We start from the raw sequence: 16,964 nt of genomic DNA, 5'->3' as shown, positions 1-16,964 counted from the left end.
AAACTTTTTGCCTATTGTAAACTTTTAAGAAAAATAGTCCAATACTTCAAAAGCTGCAGAAACAGTATTCAGTCTGTTCTCGAGACATATTTTAGGACTGAAATTTTAAGTCTGGATGCATAATATATTGCAGACCAGTTTCTGGGCATCACTGTCATTTTAAAACTGCACTGTTAATATTCTGAATGTGGGCAAGGTTGCATGGAAAGCGACATTTCTATAGAAAGAGTCAAAATTTCAGAACTCAAATGAACTTGAATGTAAAATAAGCTCCAGAAGAAATGAAGTAAGCAAAGTAAAATTTTCTGCTTGTAAGTAATTAAATCAAGATTTCATCTTTAAAATCACTAGGTTAAGTTCAGGCATGGATTATCATTCTGAGCACTAATTTATTACCAAAGAATGATCTTTTGTAAAGAATATCTGTTAAGTGCAGCAAATGACTTCATGATACTTCTGGTCTTTCAATAATTCTACAAACTAACTGAGAGCTGGTTTTTTTTTGAAATGCGTATTTCTTTCTTCTGGAAAGATCTAAGTGTTGCGGTCAAACATATTCATAGTCATTAAATAAATAAATTAAACAAATAAATGTATAGATAAATAAATTTATAGATACATGTACTTTTATGAAATATGTCTAAAACCTTAATAATTCTGATATTAAATACCCATATGATTGGATATTATCTTGATTAATTTGGCCTTCTTTGCTCATGTGACATAGACAATGTATGCCATGAGACTCTAGCTAGTTTAATCTAAAAAAGCAAAGAAATACACACTTTGCATGCAGAAAATGCGTTTGCATGTGGAAAGAGAGGGTGGGAATGAAATGGAATGTCCAGAGGAGTACGCGCATTATAAACCTGATTATCCCCCGCCAAGCTGAGTGGTTCTCCTGGATTAATTACTCCATGATAGATCACTGCAGAATTAGAATATTTATAGTGGTATTTATTCACATTTGAAATTCTTCCCAGTTGATCTTAACACCTTTTAAAAATAATATTTCTTATACAGCAACTTTGCTATCACCAATCTATTATTAGAGTGATCACCAACATTTATTTCACTTCTAAGATAAAGGTTCTCCAAAGCTGTTTTTTTCAATGATAAAAGAAGCACAACACCTTATCTAATTCTTTTCATCAACCTCGGTGAAGCTGATAAGGAATCAGTTCTTTAGTGCTTGTAATTAGGGATCTACTTCAACAAACTCAAAAGATATATACGGTATTTTTTGTAATGAGATTCTGCATATGTTGTTATCTTTCAAGATAGATGAGAAAGAGTCATCTATTACATGACTTTTTACACAAATACATTAAAAAAAAACCAAGACACTCACTACAGGTGCAGTTGTACTGAGTGGGTCACATAACATTAAATTCACTCAGCAAATCTTAAAAGCAAAGAACAAAAGATTGTATGTCTGAAATAACACCAGTACATGAAAAACCTGTTATGAGGACAGAATAAGTTTTTATAATTTTAATTGTTCTTATAAGTATCACTAAAATGTTTTCAGGAAATGAGCATTACATTTAGCAACAACTAGGGAGGTTAACTTTACACCTAAAATAGTGTAAGAAGATGGCTAAAAATGTAGAGCATTGTAGCATACTGATAGTATTCATAACCAGAATATTCCTAACTAGTCAGTTGTTCCAATATTATGCACACTCTGAAATCCTAGGCTGTTCAGATACTTTTGGGGCTGAGCATTTATATAGGCACAATAAATTTAACTTCTCAAATACATCAGAGATAGACAGCTAAAAGTAATTCTAGCCAGCAGAAGGAAATATAGCTTGCTACAATAAATACTCTTGCAGGGCATAGAGCTCTCTAACGTGGCTTACTAGTAAGTCATGTAGTAATAGCACCGTAGCTCGTATGTTCACCAGATAGGCAGCAGAGCCTTGAGCCTGTTAGTGTTATTCAGACAACATTCAGCTCTATCTCATAATCTTACAAATCCAGACCTTGATAGTTACTTGCTGGAATAAAGCTGAACCAGTTTAAAGCTGTACATAGGAAAACAAACACACACACACACACTGCAATTCATTTCCAGTGAGTCAGAAATCTGTAGGTCTCTGCTCTGCATCAGCGTGGTGAGCAGTCATCTGGGGAACCCTCCTAAATGAACAAATAGGCTGGGAAACTTAAGAGGATGATAAGTCAACATGTAAGTCAATAGGAGAGAGAAATAAGATATAATGATGTCTTTGTACTGTGGCTGTTTAAGAGTAATTTGCTATATTTGCCTAGATCAAATCCTGAGCCTGGTTTGCTAAGCTTCAGCTGCTGTGTTCACTTAGCAACATAACTTGGCTTTTCAGTATAAAAGAATAGATAAAGCAACCTTCTCAGGTGTTGAGGTCTTCTGTTATGCTGTGAAATAGAAAGTTTTCTTGTGATTAAGGAAAGCAATCTTCCAGGATGAGGACAATGACTTTTAAAGACAGTATCTTAAAAACAAAAAAGTAAAAACTAAGAAATACGTTATGCATATTTTCATTACATTATTTAAGTGTTCAAATTAACATAGACCAAACATTTATTGAAATGTCTTCTTGCTGGCAAATTTGAGCTGTGGGACAAGATACATCAGAAAATACAGAAAATGGAAACTGAAATGCAAAATAAACACATTGCAATCCATAAAAATTTTAAGTGTCTTCATTATAGATTAGCATGATGGAAGTAATGTAATTAAAGACATACTGATGTCACCTAAATTCCCTCTGAATTCCTTAGTTTGACACTTCCTATCAGATGGTTTTAGGCAGCTTCCCTTACTTATAACCTCAGAAGAATTTTTTGAGAAACACTTAGTTTATTCCACAGTTGAAACTGAGCCTTTGGTGGGAATTAGTCCAGCTAATTATGACCCTATCTTTTCCTAGGAGGTAATTTTCTGAAAAATATTGTCCAAATATTATTCATTAGTTGTCCTATCCAAGTCCTGTTGCCATTCATGGTATCCCAGTTAATTCTAAACTACCTGAAATTCATAAAAATTGTTCATTAATGGAAACAAAAGAAATCAACCAATATTATTTTGTCCTATCAGAGCTATTGATTTAATCCAGGAAAGTTGAACTCCCTTTTGCATTTGCCCTGCATCCTTTCAGCTCTGCAGACAGTGCTCAGGCAGAGAGGGTGCTTGCAAAGTTTTAAAGCCCTTACCTCTTACTTCCAGTTTGCAGTCCACTTCTGCCTCTCCCAGTTCATTGACTGCTCGGCAGGTGTAAGTGCCTCCATCGTAGGGGCTGGGTTTGCGGATCTCCAAGGTACACACACCTTGGTTGCTGAACATCCGGTACCTTGGGTCGTTCATTATGAGCACTTTGTTTTTCATCCAGGTTATTTTGGGCTGTGGTAAAAAATACAAACCAAGAAACAAACACAAACAACGACAAAAAAAGAAAGCCCAAATGCACAAACCTGTGAACTGAAATATTTTATCCCCTATTTTGTGGTGTTCAGTTACAGCTGAGTCAACTACAAATGATAAAAAATAGATGAAGTTGTGATGGAAAGGAAACTGTAAATCTTGAAGATAAGCATTGGCTGCATCATACATCTGATTTTTAGCACTTTTTGTTCAGTGCAGCTCTTATCACCTAATTTAAGTCATAAGCACAAGCCTGTTACCAATACAAGGACTATGTAATTATAGCAAACATCTGATCATTAGCTTTTGACATCCAGTTCCTATAAGTCAATTAGAAAAACATATTTTTCCACAGTAATTTGCACAGTTGGAAACTGTGAAGGGTGAAAAACATTCCAGATTTCTCATTTTACTTGGCCAGTTTAGTTTCTCACACCAGAAAAAAAATCTCAAAAAGACAAAATTCAAAAGAAATCGCAAGACATTTTGTGGGTCTGAGAAACAACGTGGCACCCAGAGCATTCCTGCAATGTGCTTACTTTGAGAATAATTAGCTCTTTATAGAATAGTTATGGCTTTATTTTAGTAACAACTTTTACTGGTATATTAACTGTACAGCTGTTGTCAGTGAGACTCCCAGCAAAGACCAGCCTCTTCCTGAGGTTCTGCCCCTTCACTGAGTTATCTGTGCATTAACTATCACCGTGCCTGTAGCACAGGTAAGCTGCTCCTTAATTTCTGCATTCTTTAGAACCCACACCTGTCTGTTTGCCTTCAGCCTGGCTCATCAGTTAAATGGTAAAAGTGGCATTTTACTTTTACTGTCAGGTTAAACTCTCTCGTGTTTTAAGCGCTGCTGTCAGAGCTGAGCTGTACCTTGGGGTTGCCCCGGACACTGCAGTTCAGGGTGGCATTGTAACCAGCTACAGCAAACGTGTTCACCAGGGGCTGAGTGAACAGCGGCCGCTCACTGAAGTCAAAGTCATCGTAAACTGGGTACTTGTAGACTTTACCTATGAAGTGAAAATTAAACATTTATCTAAAGAGCATTGGCTGGCAACTAAACACCCAAGCGCATTAAATGGCTGCAGAGTCAGTTCTGATCTGCACTGCTTTAGGTACTAACGTGACTCCAGTAACTGCACTTGTAGGGGAGGCTGAAGGTGGGTCTGCACAGTGATTATAGCCCTTGGTCATTGGTGTCTGAGAGCTTCTCTTTGTTTCCTGTGCAGGTGGTACACAAAGCAATACATGTTTATTCCGTGTCTGTGTCTGCGTGCCCTGCACACTACAGAGAAGGATGGATCCTGACCCGAGTACTGCAGGATGCCTGTCTTTGGCAAGCTTTCTTCACTCTGCTGCCAATTATTTTTTACGGTTTGTTCTGATTATAAACTCTCTATATATCTGAAAATCCATTTATCTTTCTGCTTCAAACAGTACACTGAAAATACAGATACCTGAATGGATGTAGTGCCTGAACAAGGAAAATGTGGTAGTAAAATGTATTTTCTCACTGCCAGTTTATCACCACTCTGCAATGGAGATTACCACCAACAAATCCTCTTCAGCCACACACTCAGCTGGCATTTAAAGTGTCTAGACAGACAGACATTCCTATGCACAGGTATCATTATGCAGCTTTGCTTCACTGAAAGCTGATCCAAGCTCTCATACTGACTTCAGTGCAGCTTGGGCCTGATACTTGCTCTCATGTGAAGGGCAAGTGCTGAAAAAGAACTCCTAGAGCCATTCTCTTGTTCATGGCTACAGTCTTTCAGCCTGATTGTGTGGGCTGTAGAGGTTGTCTGTCCTCTGCATCATGGCAGTCATGTATTCCTTCCTTTCAGACAAACTGCTTTGATTTTCTTCCTGTAAGCTGTTTGTTTTTAGAATTTCCTTTCCATAGGAAAGTTTTGTGGTTTTGAAGCTTACAGTGCCATTTCCAACTGACATCTTCTGAAATGTCAGGATTTTTGACTGCAGAATCAGAATTTTCCCAGCCCCACCCTCAGGAGATATGAAGCAGGGGTTGTGCTTTTCTATTGCATCCTGCCTGAAATGGAGGGAGTGCCTGCAGAGCTGATGCCAAGTCTCCAGTGGAGGGCAGTGACCCACTGCTTCTAACAGAACAGCTGCTTTATTCATCTCTGGCTCTTGTCAATGCATATGTGCCAGTGGTGATGTGAGCCTGAGATCCAAAACCATAGAAGATGTCAGAACATGGGAGAAATGTCCCACTCCTGACTAAAAGCAGTGACTGTGAGCTATGTGGACAAACCAAGAAGTCTGAATAGGAAATGCCCTGGCTGTTGTACCTGGCTTTGGCCCTCGGAATGCTTTAGAGATACGGCCCTTAGCTCTAGTCACACTCCAGTCTCTGAGCACCCCCTTCCCCCTGATGAGGCATGGATAAATAACTAACCATCCTTTGCAATCAAAGCACTCTCTTTGGTCATGGTTGCATCCTCGCTGAGGCCACACATGTTCTCAGCAAAGACCCTGAAGTAGTACTCGTTGCCTATGACCAGCTCGTTGATGGTGGCACTGGTGCGGTGGTAGTGCTCGATCACGGTGAACCACTCCTGAAAGGCACAGACACACAGGGTGAGCTCCCCCAGCACCCACTGGAAGAATCATCAAGCTTCTGGGAGTAGGTTCTTTGAAGAGAATACAGCTAACAACAATTAATAATGAAATGAGTGATAACAGCAGCACTGCAGAGCTCACTGCTGGGCAGTGAAGGCAGAATGGAAAGTGAACCCTACTGAATTGTTACGCTGGCAGCTGGAACGGTCCGTTTTAGGAACTGCAGTATCACAAAGGTTGTGTTGTGTGAGCAAGGCAGGCTCCCTCATTCCTTATCCACACTGCTGGCAGAGGAAGTACAGCTGCAGATAACAAAACTGCATTCCTGTGGGGAAGGCAATAGCATGTGCTGTTCTGCAGTGATATGCACTTACAAGAGGGCACTGCACCAATCTGCCCTCTCTCTCACAGGCTGAGTGTTTGTGAGAAATGCAGTTCTGTGCTGTGGTCCTCTGATATCTAAAGGCCAAGATGGGCAAGTGGGTTTTAGTGCTTTAGTCTTGCAGCAGTAACAGGATGTGTGAATTCTGTCCTATTACACAATACCTAAACAACAGCCTGAGATGAAAGAGGTTAACACTAAAAATGCAACTAATATAAAATGCAATATGAACACAGCAATGTATTTTGCTTTTCTTTACTCTGCCCTAAATTGTTTTCTTGCTTTTCTAAAGATGAACTTGTGCTGAGTTCCCTGTACCACAGTTTGCATTAATATTTGGTCAACTTTAGGAGCCAAAATTCCTTTGGGAAAACAGTTTTTTGTATAAAAAACAGCTGTGCCAGAATTGCAAAATGCACCACCACTGTGACGAAAGTGACTTGAATGATTCTAGTGAATCTAGGGTGCACACTGAACACTAGATGCTGCTTGCTGTTGTCACTTTCTCCTTGTCACAGTAATTTAGAGGGGACATTGTTCTGGTCACTGTAGCAGAGACCATGTCTTCCTACAGTCTCAAGAGAGGGAGAAAGAAAAAAAAAAAAAGGATGGGAAGGAAAATAGTGGCATAGGAAGAATTAATTGATCAGACCATGAAGGAGATCAACATATTAATGTGGGGGATAGGAGGGGACAGCAAAAGTTTTTCCTGGAGAAAGCAGCTCCCAAAATATTGCCCTAGATTACCAGTGTTTAAATTTGCAGTAAATGTTAAATGGGAATCTGATTTCTGTCTTTTAAGAAAGTGTAAAACTTTTGTTAGTTTAATGAAAATAATAAATATTTCTGCATTGCACTTTTCATCTGTAAATCTCAGAGTGGTTCCAGACTTACCTATGTACTATTTTGCTGTGGGTAGTAAGGAGTGGCAATGACTTACACAGTGTGACATTGCAGGTTTGAAAACAGCAGCAATGGTACACTTTTGTTCTGGTAGAAGCCTACTGAATTCAGAATTAATGTTTTAAGGTTTTATTTTCTCTCCTGAGGCAAAGGAAAAATGCAGAATTACTTCTCTCAAATCCACCTATCCTTTCCTTTTTTAGTCCTCCTCTTTGGAATAATTTGAAAATATTTCCATTTCTAGGCTTTAGTTATAGTGAAGAGATTTTTAGAGCTTTTAGAGAGTCCTTTAGAGATTTTTTGAATGCTGATAAATCAGTGCTTTGTCCACCTACACCATTTTAAACATGTAATGCTTTTTGTTTTTAAAAGGGAGAATTCATGAGTACACCCAGCTTTTAAGTATCTCTTTACTACTTACCATACTCTTCTTATCTGCTTTTTGAATAGTGTACCCAGTAATGGCAGCATTGCCATCATCTTTTGGTGGCTTCCATGATAAATTTACATTCTCTCCCCAGACATCCTCAATAGTTACAACCTCTGGTGGGCCTGGGCGATCTGTAATGACAATATGACATATTCTACAGTTTGCCTTCTCTGTCTTATTCCCACATGCATCTTCCTATTAGTTTGATTTCTCTCTCTTTCTTACCAAAAAAAAAAAAAAAAAAAAAGTCAAAAGAAAGATATAGTTGCAAAATCAAACTTTCCAAAGTGAAGGCATGTCAGAATTACAATAAATTTAATAGTTAAAGTTGTGCTGCCAGTTTTGTAAAGGAATTTGTTTCCTTAATTATGTAAAGGAATAAATTGTAAAAAGTAAATTTATTTTGTTGCCTGTCTTTCCTACCGTCATATATTTTCAGCAATTAGGATTTCTTCCACACTGCATTTGTGACAAACTCACTATGGATTTGCTGCCATTTCTGTCTATGGGTACCACTCCAAAGGAAAAATCTTGCATCCTGGATAAACCATAACATGAGTTGCTTAACAGAGAAAAAAAGAGACTGACATTCCAACAATGCTACGGTGTCCAGAGGTTTCCTGAGGGACCACAAATGTACAGCCAAGTGATTGGGCATGGAGAGATACCACTGCCAAGAAAGATGTTAGGATTCCCATTTTCCTGTGGCCTTGGGGCAGCAGGATTTATTTCCGTTTCTCCAGACATACCAACGATCTGAATATCTATTGTAGCTTTGTCCACCAAGTTCTCCACCTCCACTTTCATGTCATACTCCCCAGAGTGCCCCCGTTCTGCCTTTCGGATGAAGATGATGGTGTCGTTCTCCGTGTTGCGGATGTTGATGTCGTTCTTGTCGATCGGAGAACCGTTTTTCTCCCACGATACTTTTGCTCTTGGTTTTCCCTGCAAGGAGCCAGGAAACAATTTTTGTATGATTTTTTTGGAGAGAAAAGGGAAGAGAAGGAAACAGGTTTATTTCCCGTTTTTCCCAAACAGGAAATAAAAACTGTCCTGAAATAAACAGAATTATTTTTTAAATTATACACCATTTAGACATGCAATCATACCAATTTACCTAAAATATAACTTTCTTTCCTTTTTTTTGCCCTGGAGACTGAAAATATTTGCAATTTCTGGCTATACTGGACAATTATCTTTCTGGCTAAACCTGACAAATAATTTCCAGTTTTCTGAAAGGGAGAAAAATAACCCACAGCAAATATAGAACAAAATATTTCGCTCTCTGGAAATGCTTACATTTTCTACACTGCCAGTGAGAGAGGAAAAGTAATAGATTCAGCCCCCAGGGATCCTAAACTCTCTTCTTTCATTGCAAAAGAAGTTGTAATAGCTGTTAGGAAGGCTGCATTGATCTCTTTTGTGTGTCATTTTTTGTGTCTAAGTGCCCAATATAGGTACTTAAAATATAGTGAATTTCACCTGCTTCGCCGTGGAATTTGCCATCCACATGCAAACAGTTTGCAGATGCTGTCTGAAAAGGGTAATCTCACACCATTTTGAACACCCTATCTTAGAGAATAACCATAGAATATTTAATGAAATATTGAATTAATGAATTTCTCGAGAGAAATATATCTTGCAGTGTATTGCTGATCAAGCTTTTATGAGGCTTTTAACAGCCTCTGTGGAGCTGAGTTATGCTCACCCAGTATCATAAAATGTGCAGACATGAAATAGGAATGAATTCTGACATAATTCTTTTATTCAGAATTAGGACCCAGCAAGGAGAGAGGCAGGTGCTGTTTAAAAGGTATGGGAATGAAGGTTACCACAATACTGTGGGAAAACATGCTACATATTTTAGAAATAGTCATATTACAGCTATGGTCTCAAGGATTTAACATTGCAGTCTGACCACTCTTCCCCTCACTTTTCCCCTCTCATGACAAGGAAGTTATTAAATGCTACTGTTCCGCTCTTACTAACTACATTTATCTGCTTCCAGTGCAATCCCTTTGCTTTGTGCTACAATTATCTCACATGCAATGTCTACTGTGAGGTTTTCTAAGTGTCCTTTGGATGACAGATGACCAATCAGTCTATCAGCAAATTACCCAATTCATTACTTGGCAGAACATCATTTGTTTGAGACATCAAATCGAAAACTTTCAAGCACCTCTGTACTTCAGAGTACTTCCACGTGTGCTTAGTTAGCTCACTGGCCAAAGTTACAGAGAAATGAGTTAAAAAGCAGCAGTATCAAAAAAAAATAAGTCAGAAGGAATTTTTCTGCCAGTGTTTTTAGTTCTTACCTGGAAAGGAATAACAAGATTCACAGTTTCTCCAACTCTTCGAGTATAAGTTTGTTTTAAGTGTCTTGGTAGACGAATCTTTGGAGGTTCTGAATAAAACAAAAGCTTGTGTTAAGCACTTATCCTCCTTTCTAACCAAGGCAGCAGTGGTGTGCATCAGTATAAAAAGGATACAGTGTGGTCTAAAATTCCCAGAAGCTACTAATGAGTGAGGTGTCTTAAATTTCTTTGTCCCCCAGTGTTGCATTCAGGACACCATTAGCTTTTGTAACACCAAATGCTACAATGGTAGGACTAGGTGGAAAGTTTAGAGCAACTTAAAAAAAGCACCATCAAGTTCTGTGGAAAATAAAGCCCTGAAAAATCGAGAAATAAAGTCTCAGAAATGAAATGTTTAAAACTTATAAAAAATTGTGAATTTTTTTTAAAGATGGGCTCATGATTTCTAGCCACCACACGATGGCTTTGCAGGGCCATATCGCCAGTTACCAATAACAAATAAGTATTAGCTTTAAAAAAAAACCCAGGTATTAGTATGGAAACAGAGTGTATTTGTGGGTAAGTGTAGGCAGCAGGATCTTACCTATCACTTCCTTGACTAAAATAGGCTGTGGGTGGTACTTGGGCTCACTTTCACCGGCAGCATTCACAGCTTTTACTCTCACAAGGATTTTCGAGCCAGTTGGAAGGCCATTGATGGTAAACTTTGTTTTGTCTGTCAGCTCTGGGTTAGCCACGATCCATTCATCGGCTGGTTTAGGGAAGTGAGGGAAGGAGGACAAATCCAAAGAATAGGGAATTATAAATACATCCACAGCACGGATGAGGAAAATTACAGAACAGTAATAGATTCGTAAGATTTTAATAAATAATTCTATTTTGTTTTTCTAATTATGTTGGAACGCAATATAGATTCACTTTCATATGTAGGAAGAATGCTTACAACCCTGAAGGGTTTCTGCTGATTACATATTTTTATATTTATATATTTATATAGCTTTATATAATTATACAAATATTATTAGAATAGTCTATAATTTAGATGTACCAGAGAGAAAAATGGTTAGATTTTTTAATTCAACTAGAATAAAACAAGGGGACAAAGAATATATTTCCAAAAGCACTCATCGTTGCTTTAACAGCTTCCGTGGAGAGAAATGGGTTTTGCAATTAATTTCAACCAATGCTGAGTTCCCTTAAAAGTATAACTGAGAAATAAGAGAAACACAGAATATTTACACATTGCAGTGAAATGCCATCTCTCCTCATGCCTTTAAAAAAAAGGAAGGCTGTGTCAGAATTATTCACCTAATTACACCATTCTCGGATTTTAATCCTGCCCCCAGGCGGTCGCACAAAACTCATAGAGTGATCATAAGAGTACAGTCTTTCAGAATAGCTTCAGTTAAAAACCATCCTTTCTTATCCACCCTGTCCTCCCAGCATAGACTGCCCTAACACTGCTGGCAGCTGGGCACTGGAGCCAGATTTATGAACTAGCAAGTCAGGATCTTCCCACATCATGGAAAGCTAGCACTATAAAATGGGCACAGAAGACAAGAGAATAGTTATGAACTGGAGAGCCCTGCAGACCTAGAGCATAGTGCTGTGGTACATTTTCATAACTGAGAGTCTTGCTTTTAAGAATTAAGTTTTCCTTCAAGCTTCTAGCAGAAAAGGATTTCTATCAATAACTGTTTCCCAAGTATATTCCCCTCCCCTTACACCTGTACTACGGAAAATTCTGTAGACTGCTGCCACTAAAATTTGCTATCAGGAATTTATCTTTACTTTTATGGAAAGAGTTTTTCTTTCATTAAAGAAGACTTATATCCTTTGTGGAATACTGTACCTTCCAGGTTAAAAGGTGGCTCCCCCAATTCCTCAGACAGATCTGTCGATAAACCTTGAGAGAATCCATCTTTAAAATTAATCAGAGACACCCACTTTCACACAGATGGAGCATTTTGTCAGTGGTTAGCAATTCCTGTTAGTAAGTATGCAAAGATAGATGCTGGGCTTTACAGATTTAGAGAACCCATATTTAGGGAGACTGCAGGGAGAAAAGAGATGGAAAGAGGGCATCTAGATCACAGAACAGTTATATGGGATGCCCACAGGAAAGCTAAAGGATGAAAGAAGAGGATATAAAGTTGTATGAGTTTTTTGGGCCCCAGAATAGCCCTAGAAATATGAAAAGAAAGAGACAAAAGGAACATTTGGAAGAGAGAAATGAAACGAAATGATGATGAGAGAAAGTGTAGAAGGAGAAGAAAACACATCATAGAAGAGATAAAAAATTCAGAGATACATTCTGAGTAAGAGAGACAGAAAAAAAGAAGTCTTGGAAAAAAACTTGGAGATAACAGAGGAAGAGAACACACTTAGCTGAAGGTAACATAGATAGAAGATTAAAGAAGACCAGACCCATGGATGATGACAGATATGATGTAAACCCTAAGGCTTTATTTCCTGGACAAATTTATCACTGCCTTGGATTTCCTGTAATCCTGGAGCTGGCTATTTTCGGGATTATAAAAATACTGTTCTAGTATCTTTGCATGGTCCTGGATGAGTACACTGGCAAAGATCTCAGCCAACAGAGACTCTCTGAAGTACTTATTTACTGGCTATAAAAACAGATCATCTGCAGGTAACAGCCTGTTACAAGCAGATAAACATATTGTCATGGGGAACACTTAGGCTGTGCCCTCCAGGCTGCCCTAAAAATGCCCCACAAGAACTGGTCAGCAGCACACTTCACTAGGGACTCCAGTGTCAACAGGATTTGGTCTGCTCCACATCTCCACAGCAAGAGGGCCAAAGGTGGGTATTGTAAACTAGGTCTGGGGAATTCTCTGTCTCTCTCCCTGTATATATGTATTCTGTATTCGTGTTACTCACACCTATGCAATGCTGGATCAGCATACTCATGATGAGACTGCAGTTCAGTAACATGCATGGAGTGGCACATAGTTAAGGACTGCAAGAATCCACCACGTTGTTCAAGTTATGTGGTTCTGACTAAAGGGAAGTACCATTTTTGCAAAGCCAAACCAATGTTTATGATACAATATTCTTCTAATTTATCCTTATATGTATTTTTTGTCCTCCCACTGTCAGCTTGTGATTTCTCCTAATGATTGCTATATTAAGGAAGATTCTAAAAAGCCTTCTTGAAAACTACTTCAGTGACAGCAATGAAAGAATGGAGAGTGTAAATACAGAGGAGTTTACAAACAGATAACTAAGAGAAAAAAGCGGCAGAATGAATATAGACAGTCATAAAAAGTATCTTGAAATTAAAAAGAGTTATTAAACATTACAGAAAAAATTAGTTTGAGGCAGAACAGGCACTGAAAGGGCTGAGAAAAAAGAGGCACTAAGATATTGCAAAAAGGAAAAAAACAACAGAACAGAGAAAAAAAGATGAATAATCCAACAACATGACTTTTAAAATTGGCATTTTAAAATTGGCATTTTAAAATTGGCATTTTCTACTTATCTTGCCTCTTCCTAAGCATTTTCGTAACATATATACATAATGTCAATTGTGTATATATAGATGTATATGCATATATAGGAGGCATATATAGATATACATAAACACTCAAAACTATGTAAAATACATTGTACCCATTGTATTTTAACTGAGGTGGGTAACAGTAAAATGACAGACTTGGCTGCCATTTTGTTGTATCTTCATATGTTTAAAACCTATCTGGAAAAAAAAAAAAGTAAAGAATTTGTTCCATTTAACAGGTATACAATGTTCTTCTGTCTAACAGCCCTTTAAAGACAGATTTAGAAGATTCCTTTTTAAAGCCATACTTTGAACTAACCTGTCTGTATTTCTCATTCTCTATCATCACCTATTTTGGATATCACATACTGTAATGTCAAGCACTTTTAACTTTTCCCTGCCATTCTACCCAAGGTTAAACAAAGCATAATATACAGCATACACTGGAGTCCTCACATTGGCAGGCCCTTTAATATTCCCCTACACCTGGCCTGTGCATTGGAGCAAAATAAGAACACTGTGTCTTGATGGAAGACTGCATGCTTACTCATTCTGAGCTGTTCCCGCAGCTCCCTCCCAATATACAAGGAAAACCCTTCCTACCATTCCAGCTGTGTCTGCCTTCAGGTACTCTTCTCCAGGTCTCTGAGCTTCTTGCAGTCCTGCTCCTTAAAGATATTCATCTCAATACTACAAGATGCTGAGTGCTCCTGAGAAAAGCCAGTGGTTCTTCTTCACACCCTCTCCCACTCGCCTGAGAGAGCTGAGTGTACTCTGATGCCGTGGCACCTCACCACGTTTATGACCTACTGGTTTCCTGGATTGTCTGAATCTGAAACGTGACAGCATGAATGACAGGTCCTGTCCTCTACCTTTTGTCTCCAGGCTATGGACTGCATTTCTTTGGAATAAATGCCTTTGCAGGAAAAAGGTGTTCAACCCATCACTTGATTTGCAGCACAGTTAAGAGCAACAGCAGTGGAGCTGAAGATAACTGTGTCCCCTTCATCCACATCCACAATGTTGCTGCAGCTGATGTTGTTGGTCCACAGAGGGTGGGTGTTGCACATACCACTCCAGGCTGTTTGATACTTACCCAGATGCTGGTGCATTTTACTTTTTGAAAATAGGCTTCATTTGATACCAGTTCCAAAGAAAATCTGCTGGAAAAACTGTTTCTGCTGCTTGATCACCAAAGACTCTTAGTCGTAAAATATAATTTATATTTCCCTGTTCCTTCTTATTTTACTCTCAAAACTTCTTCCTCCAGTTCTTATATATTTTTGTCTTAGATAGACATAGTTAAAGATCCCCAAAACTACACTGAAATGTTGGAGAAATTAAATATCCAGACATGGGCTTTGCATGCCTAGATGACTTCTACAGGAACTGTTGGAGAGGTTGTTCTCAGTGTTGGCTGCCAGCACTTGAACTAGAGGGTTAGTAATATATCAACATAGGGATTGTCACACTGAGGACCTCCTGTCCCTAAAACCCATCCAACCTGAACATATTTTGAGCCACACTTGTAGCCATTCATTATTTCCTACACCTTTATCCACCAATGAACTTTACTGCCCTGACTCATTCAGCATCTGAAAGAGGATAGTTACTAGCACAGTGCTTGGTACACTACAACAGATTGTATGGATTTTGATTTGTGTTTCAAATCAAGTGTAAGATATGTTGAACCACACTCAGTGGGTGGCATCTGGAATACAAACCAAAGGAAGCCTGAACAAAACCCTGCTCCTTGGGGTTTTCTGCCTGATTAGTCTCTGCCTGACAGCCAGAACACCTGATACCTGTAGAGAAAAAATGGAGAAAGTCTCACCCACTTTCACTGTGAGTCAGCTACCCCAGGCATTCTCACTTACTTCCTTCAAAGCAGTATTCCACCACGTAGCCATCCAGCCCTGCTGCCCCAATCTGGTCTGGTGGCCTCCACTTCATTGTCACCGATGTGTCGGTCACACTGTCCACTGCCAGCAGAGTTGGGGGGCTGGTGACAGCTGAAGCAAGCAGGGAGAAGGCAGAATACTGTGTTACAACTGAAGGTTTATGGTCTGTGTTCCTCTAGTTTAGTACCACTGGTGACAGGCTATCCTGCCTACCAGGATGACTTTCCATCATCCCTGGCACATCTTTCCCACTTAGGACCACACTAGGAGAAAGCAGCTACCTCATCCCATATCTGCTCACAGCCTGACCCAGAGATAAATTCCTGCTGCTGAGAAGGACAAGCAGCTGTGGCTGGTAGAGCAGAGAAGCTGGGAGCAGTGTATTCTACCTCAGCAGGTATGTTCTGGCAAGAAGGGAGGATGCTGGAGCTGTAACAGCCCCCTCCTTCCTCCTCCTCTGCATTCTGGGGGTACTGCTGAGCAAGGGGGGAACCTTTGCTGATCTGAAGAACAAGACACCTCTCTTTTTCAGGGACCTGTGGTTGTCAAAGTAGTTTGAAAATCTGTTTCTTTATATGAAAAGGCCACTGAGTTAGCCTGTCACTATGTGGATGGCAAAGCCTTCTAGCTGCCACACTAATATAAAATTTATACAATTAGATGATTATAACAACATATTAATGGTTATTTTCTAAATGCATACATATCTCTGTGCTCTTGGTTACTTACCTAAAGGAACAAAGGACTTGGAAGGCATACTTGGTTTGGACATGCCAATGGCATTGACAGCAAACACACGGACCTCATAAGCAACACCTTCAATCATTTTCTTTGGCTCAAAAGTTGTTTCCTTACACAGTTCAAAATTCAGCCTCATCCACCTGGAGCTCTGTTTCTTTTTCCTCTCAATGAAGTATCCTTTTGACCAGAAAATATTTTATTATAGTAAGTGATAGGATAAAGATCAGTAATAAAGGGTCTATGTTTTGACTGCCCAATGACATTTTTTTATCATGGATACACTTCAATGTCCCCTTCTATCTTCAGAGTGATTTAGGGATAATTTTCCCTATTGCAAGCTATCTGGTAGTCATCTGTTTTGTTTTCATTGCCAAGCTTTTTTTGGACTTAGAAGACTGCTGTGCTTAGTTCAGAGTGAAAAATGTCTGGTTCTACTGACCTCTGGGCCCCTCTAACTTTCATCTTGGTTCGGGGTATTAAAACAGTTTCCTCAGTAAATTGTTTATGAAATTCCTTTTAACATTCAAACAGGCTGGTAAAAGTTCAAAGTTCTGTTTTATAAGAGGTTGTCTTTCAAGCAGGGGGATTGATCCTGTGATTGCATGCAGAGCGGCAAATCTCAAAGCATTAGAAAAACAAGTGTCTGGTGAAGTCAAAGAGGAGGTAGAACATTCTAGCTACTGGATATTCCCAGTGCCACTTTGCAGGGCCTGAGCTAAACTCTGATCCTGTTGCACCCACTATTTGGCATTTGCTTCTTTTGTCTATATTAGT

At 39.0% G+C, this 16,964-nt stretch overlaps 1 protein-coding gene across 7 annotated transcripts in view; it reads right to left on the bottom strand.

Moving 5' to 3' along the window:
- MYBPC1 (myosin binding protein C1) overlaps positions 1-16,964 on the bottom strand; it is a 69,702-nt gene that overhangs the window by 3,280 nt on the left and 49,458 nt on the right. For 5 of the 7 annotated variants that reach the window (XR_001331799.2, XM_014256874.2, XM_014256877.2 and 2 more), the window contains 9 exons: positions 16,179-16,367; positions 15,426-15,560; positions 10,609-10,776; positions 10,026-10,114; positions 8,460-8,655; positions 7,702-7,841; positions 5,832-5,991; positions 4,283-4,419; positions 3,199-3,385 (listed from right to left, as the gene is read on the bottom strand). Coding sequence is in view for 6 of the 7 variants with exons in the window: in XM_014256874.2 (XP_014112349.2) it covers positions 3,199-3,385; positions 4,283-4,419; positions 5,832-5,991; positions 7,702-7,841; positions 8,460-8,655; positions 10,026-10,114; positions 10,609-10,776; positions 15,426-15,560; positions 16,179-16,367 (1,401 nt within the window). In the remaining variant the exon portion in view is untranslated. Of the gene's footprint in view, positions 1-869; positions 929-3,198; positions 3,386-4,282; positions 4,420-5,831; positions 5,992-7,701; positions 7,842-8,459; positions 8,656-10,025; positions 10,115-10,608; positions 10,777-15,425; positions 15,561-16,178; positions 16,368-16,964 lie in introns of all 7 variants that reach the window. The other 2 variants (XM_014256875.2, XM_014256876.2) reach the window with 1 other exon arrangement.

This window comes from Pseudopodoces humilis, chromosome 5 (assembly GCF_049639895.1).
Source record: "Pseudopodoces humilis isolate 2021_Gansu_Grassland_sample_001 chromosome 5, ASM4963989v1, whole genome shotgun sequence".
Lineage (NCBI taxonomy): Eukaryota > Metazoa > Chordata > Aves > Passeriformes > Paridae > Pseudopodoces > Pseudopodoces humilis.
Note: the sequence above shows the minus strand (reverse complement) of the source record. Positions and strands in the feature narration are given on the sequence as shown.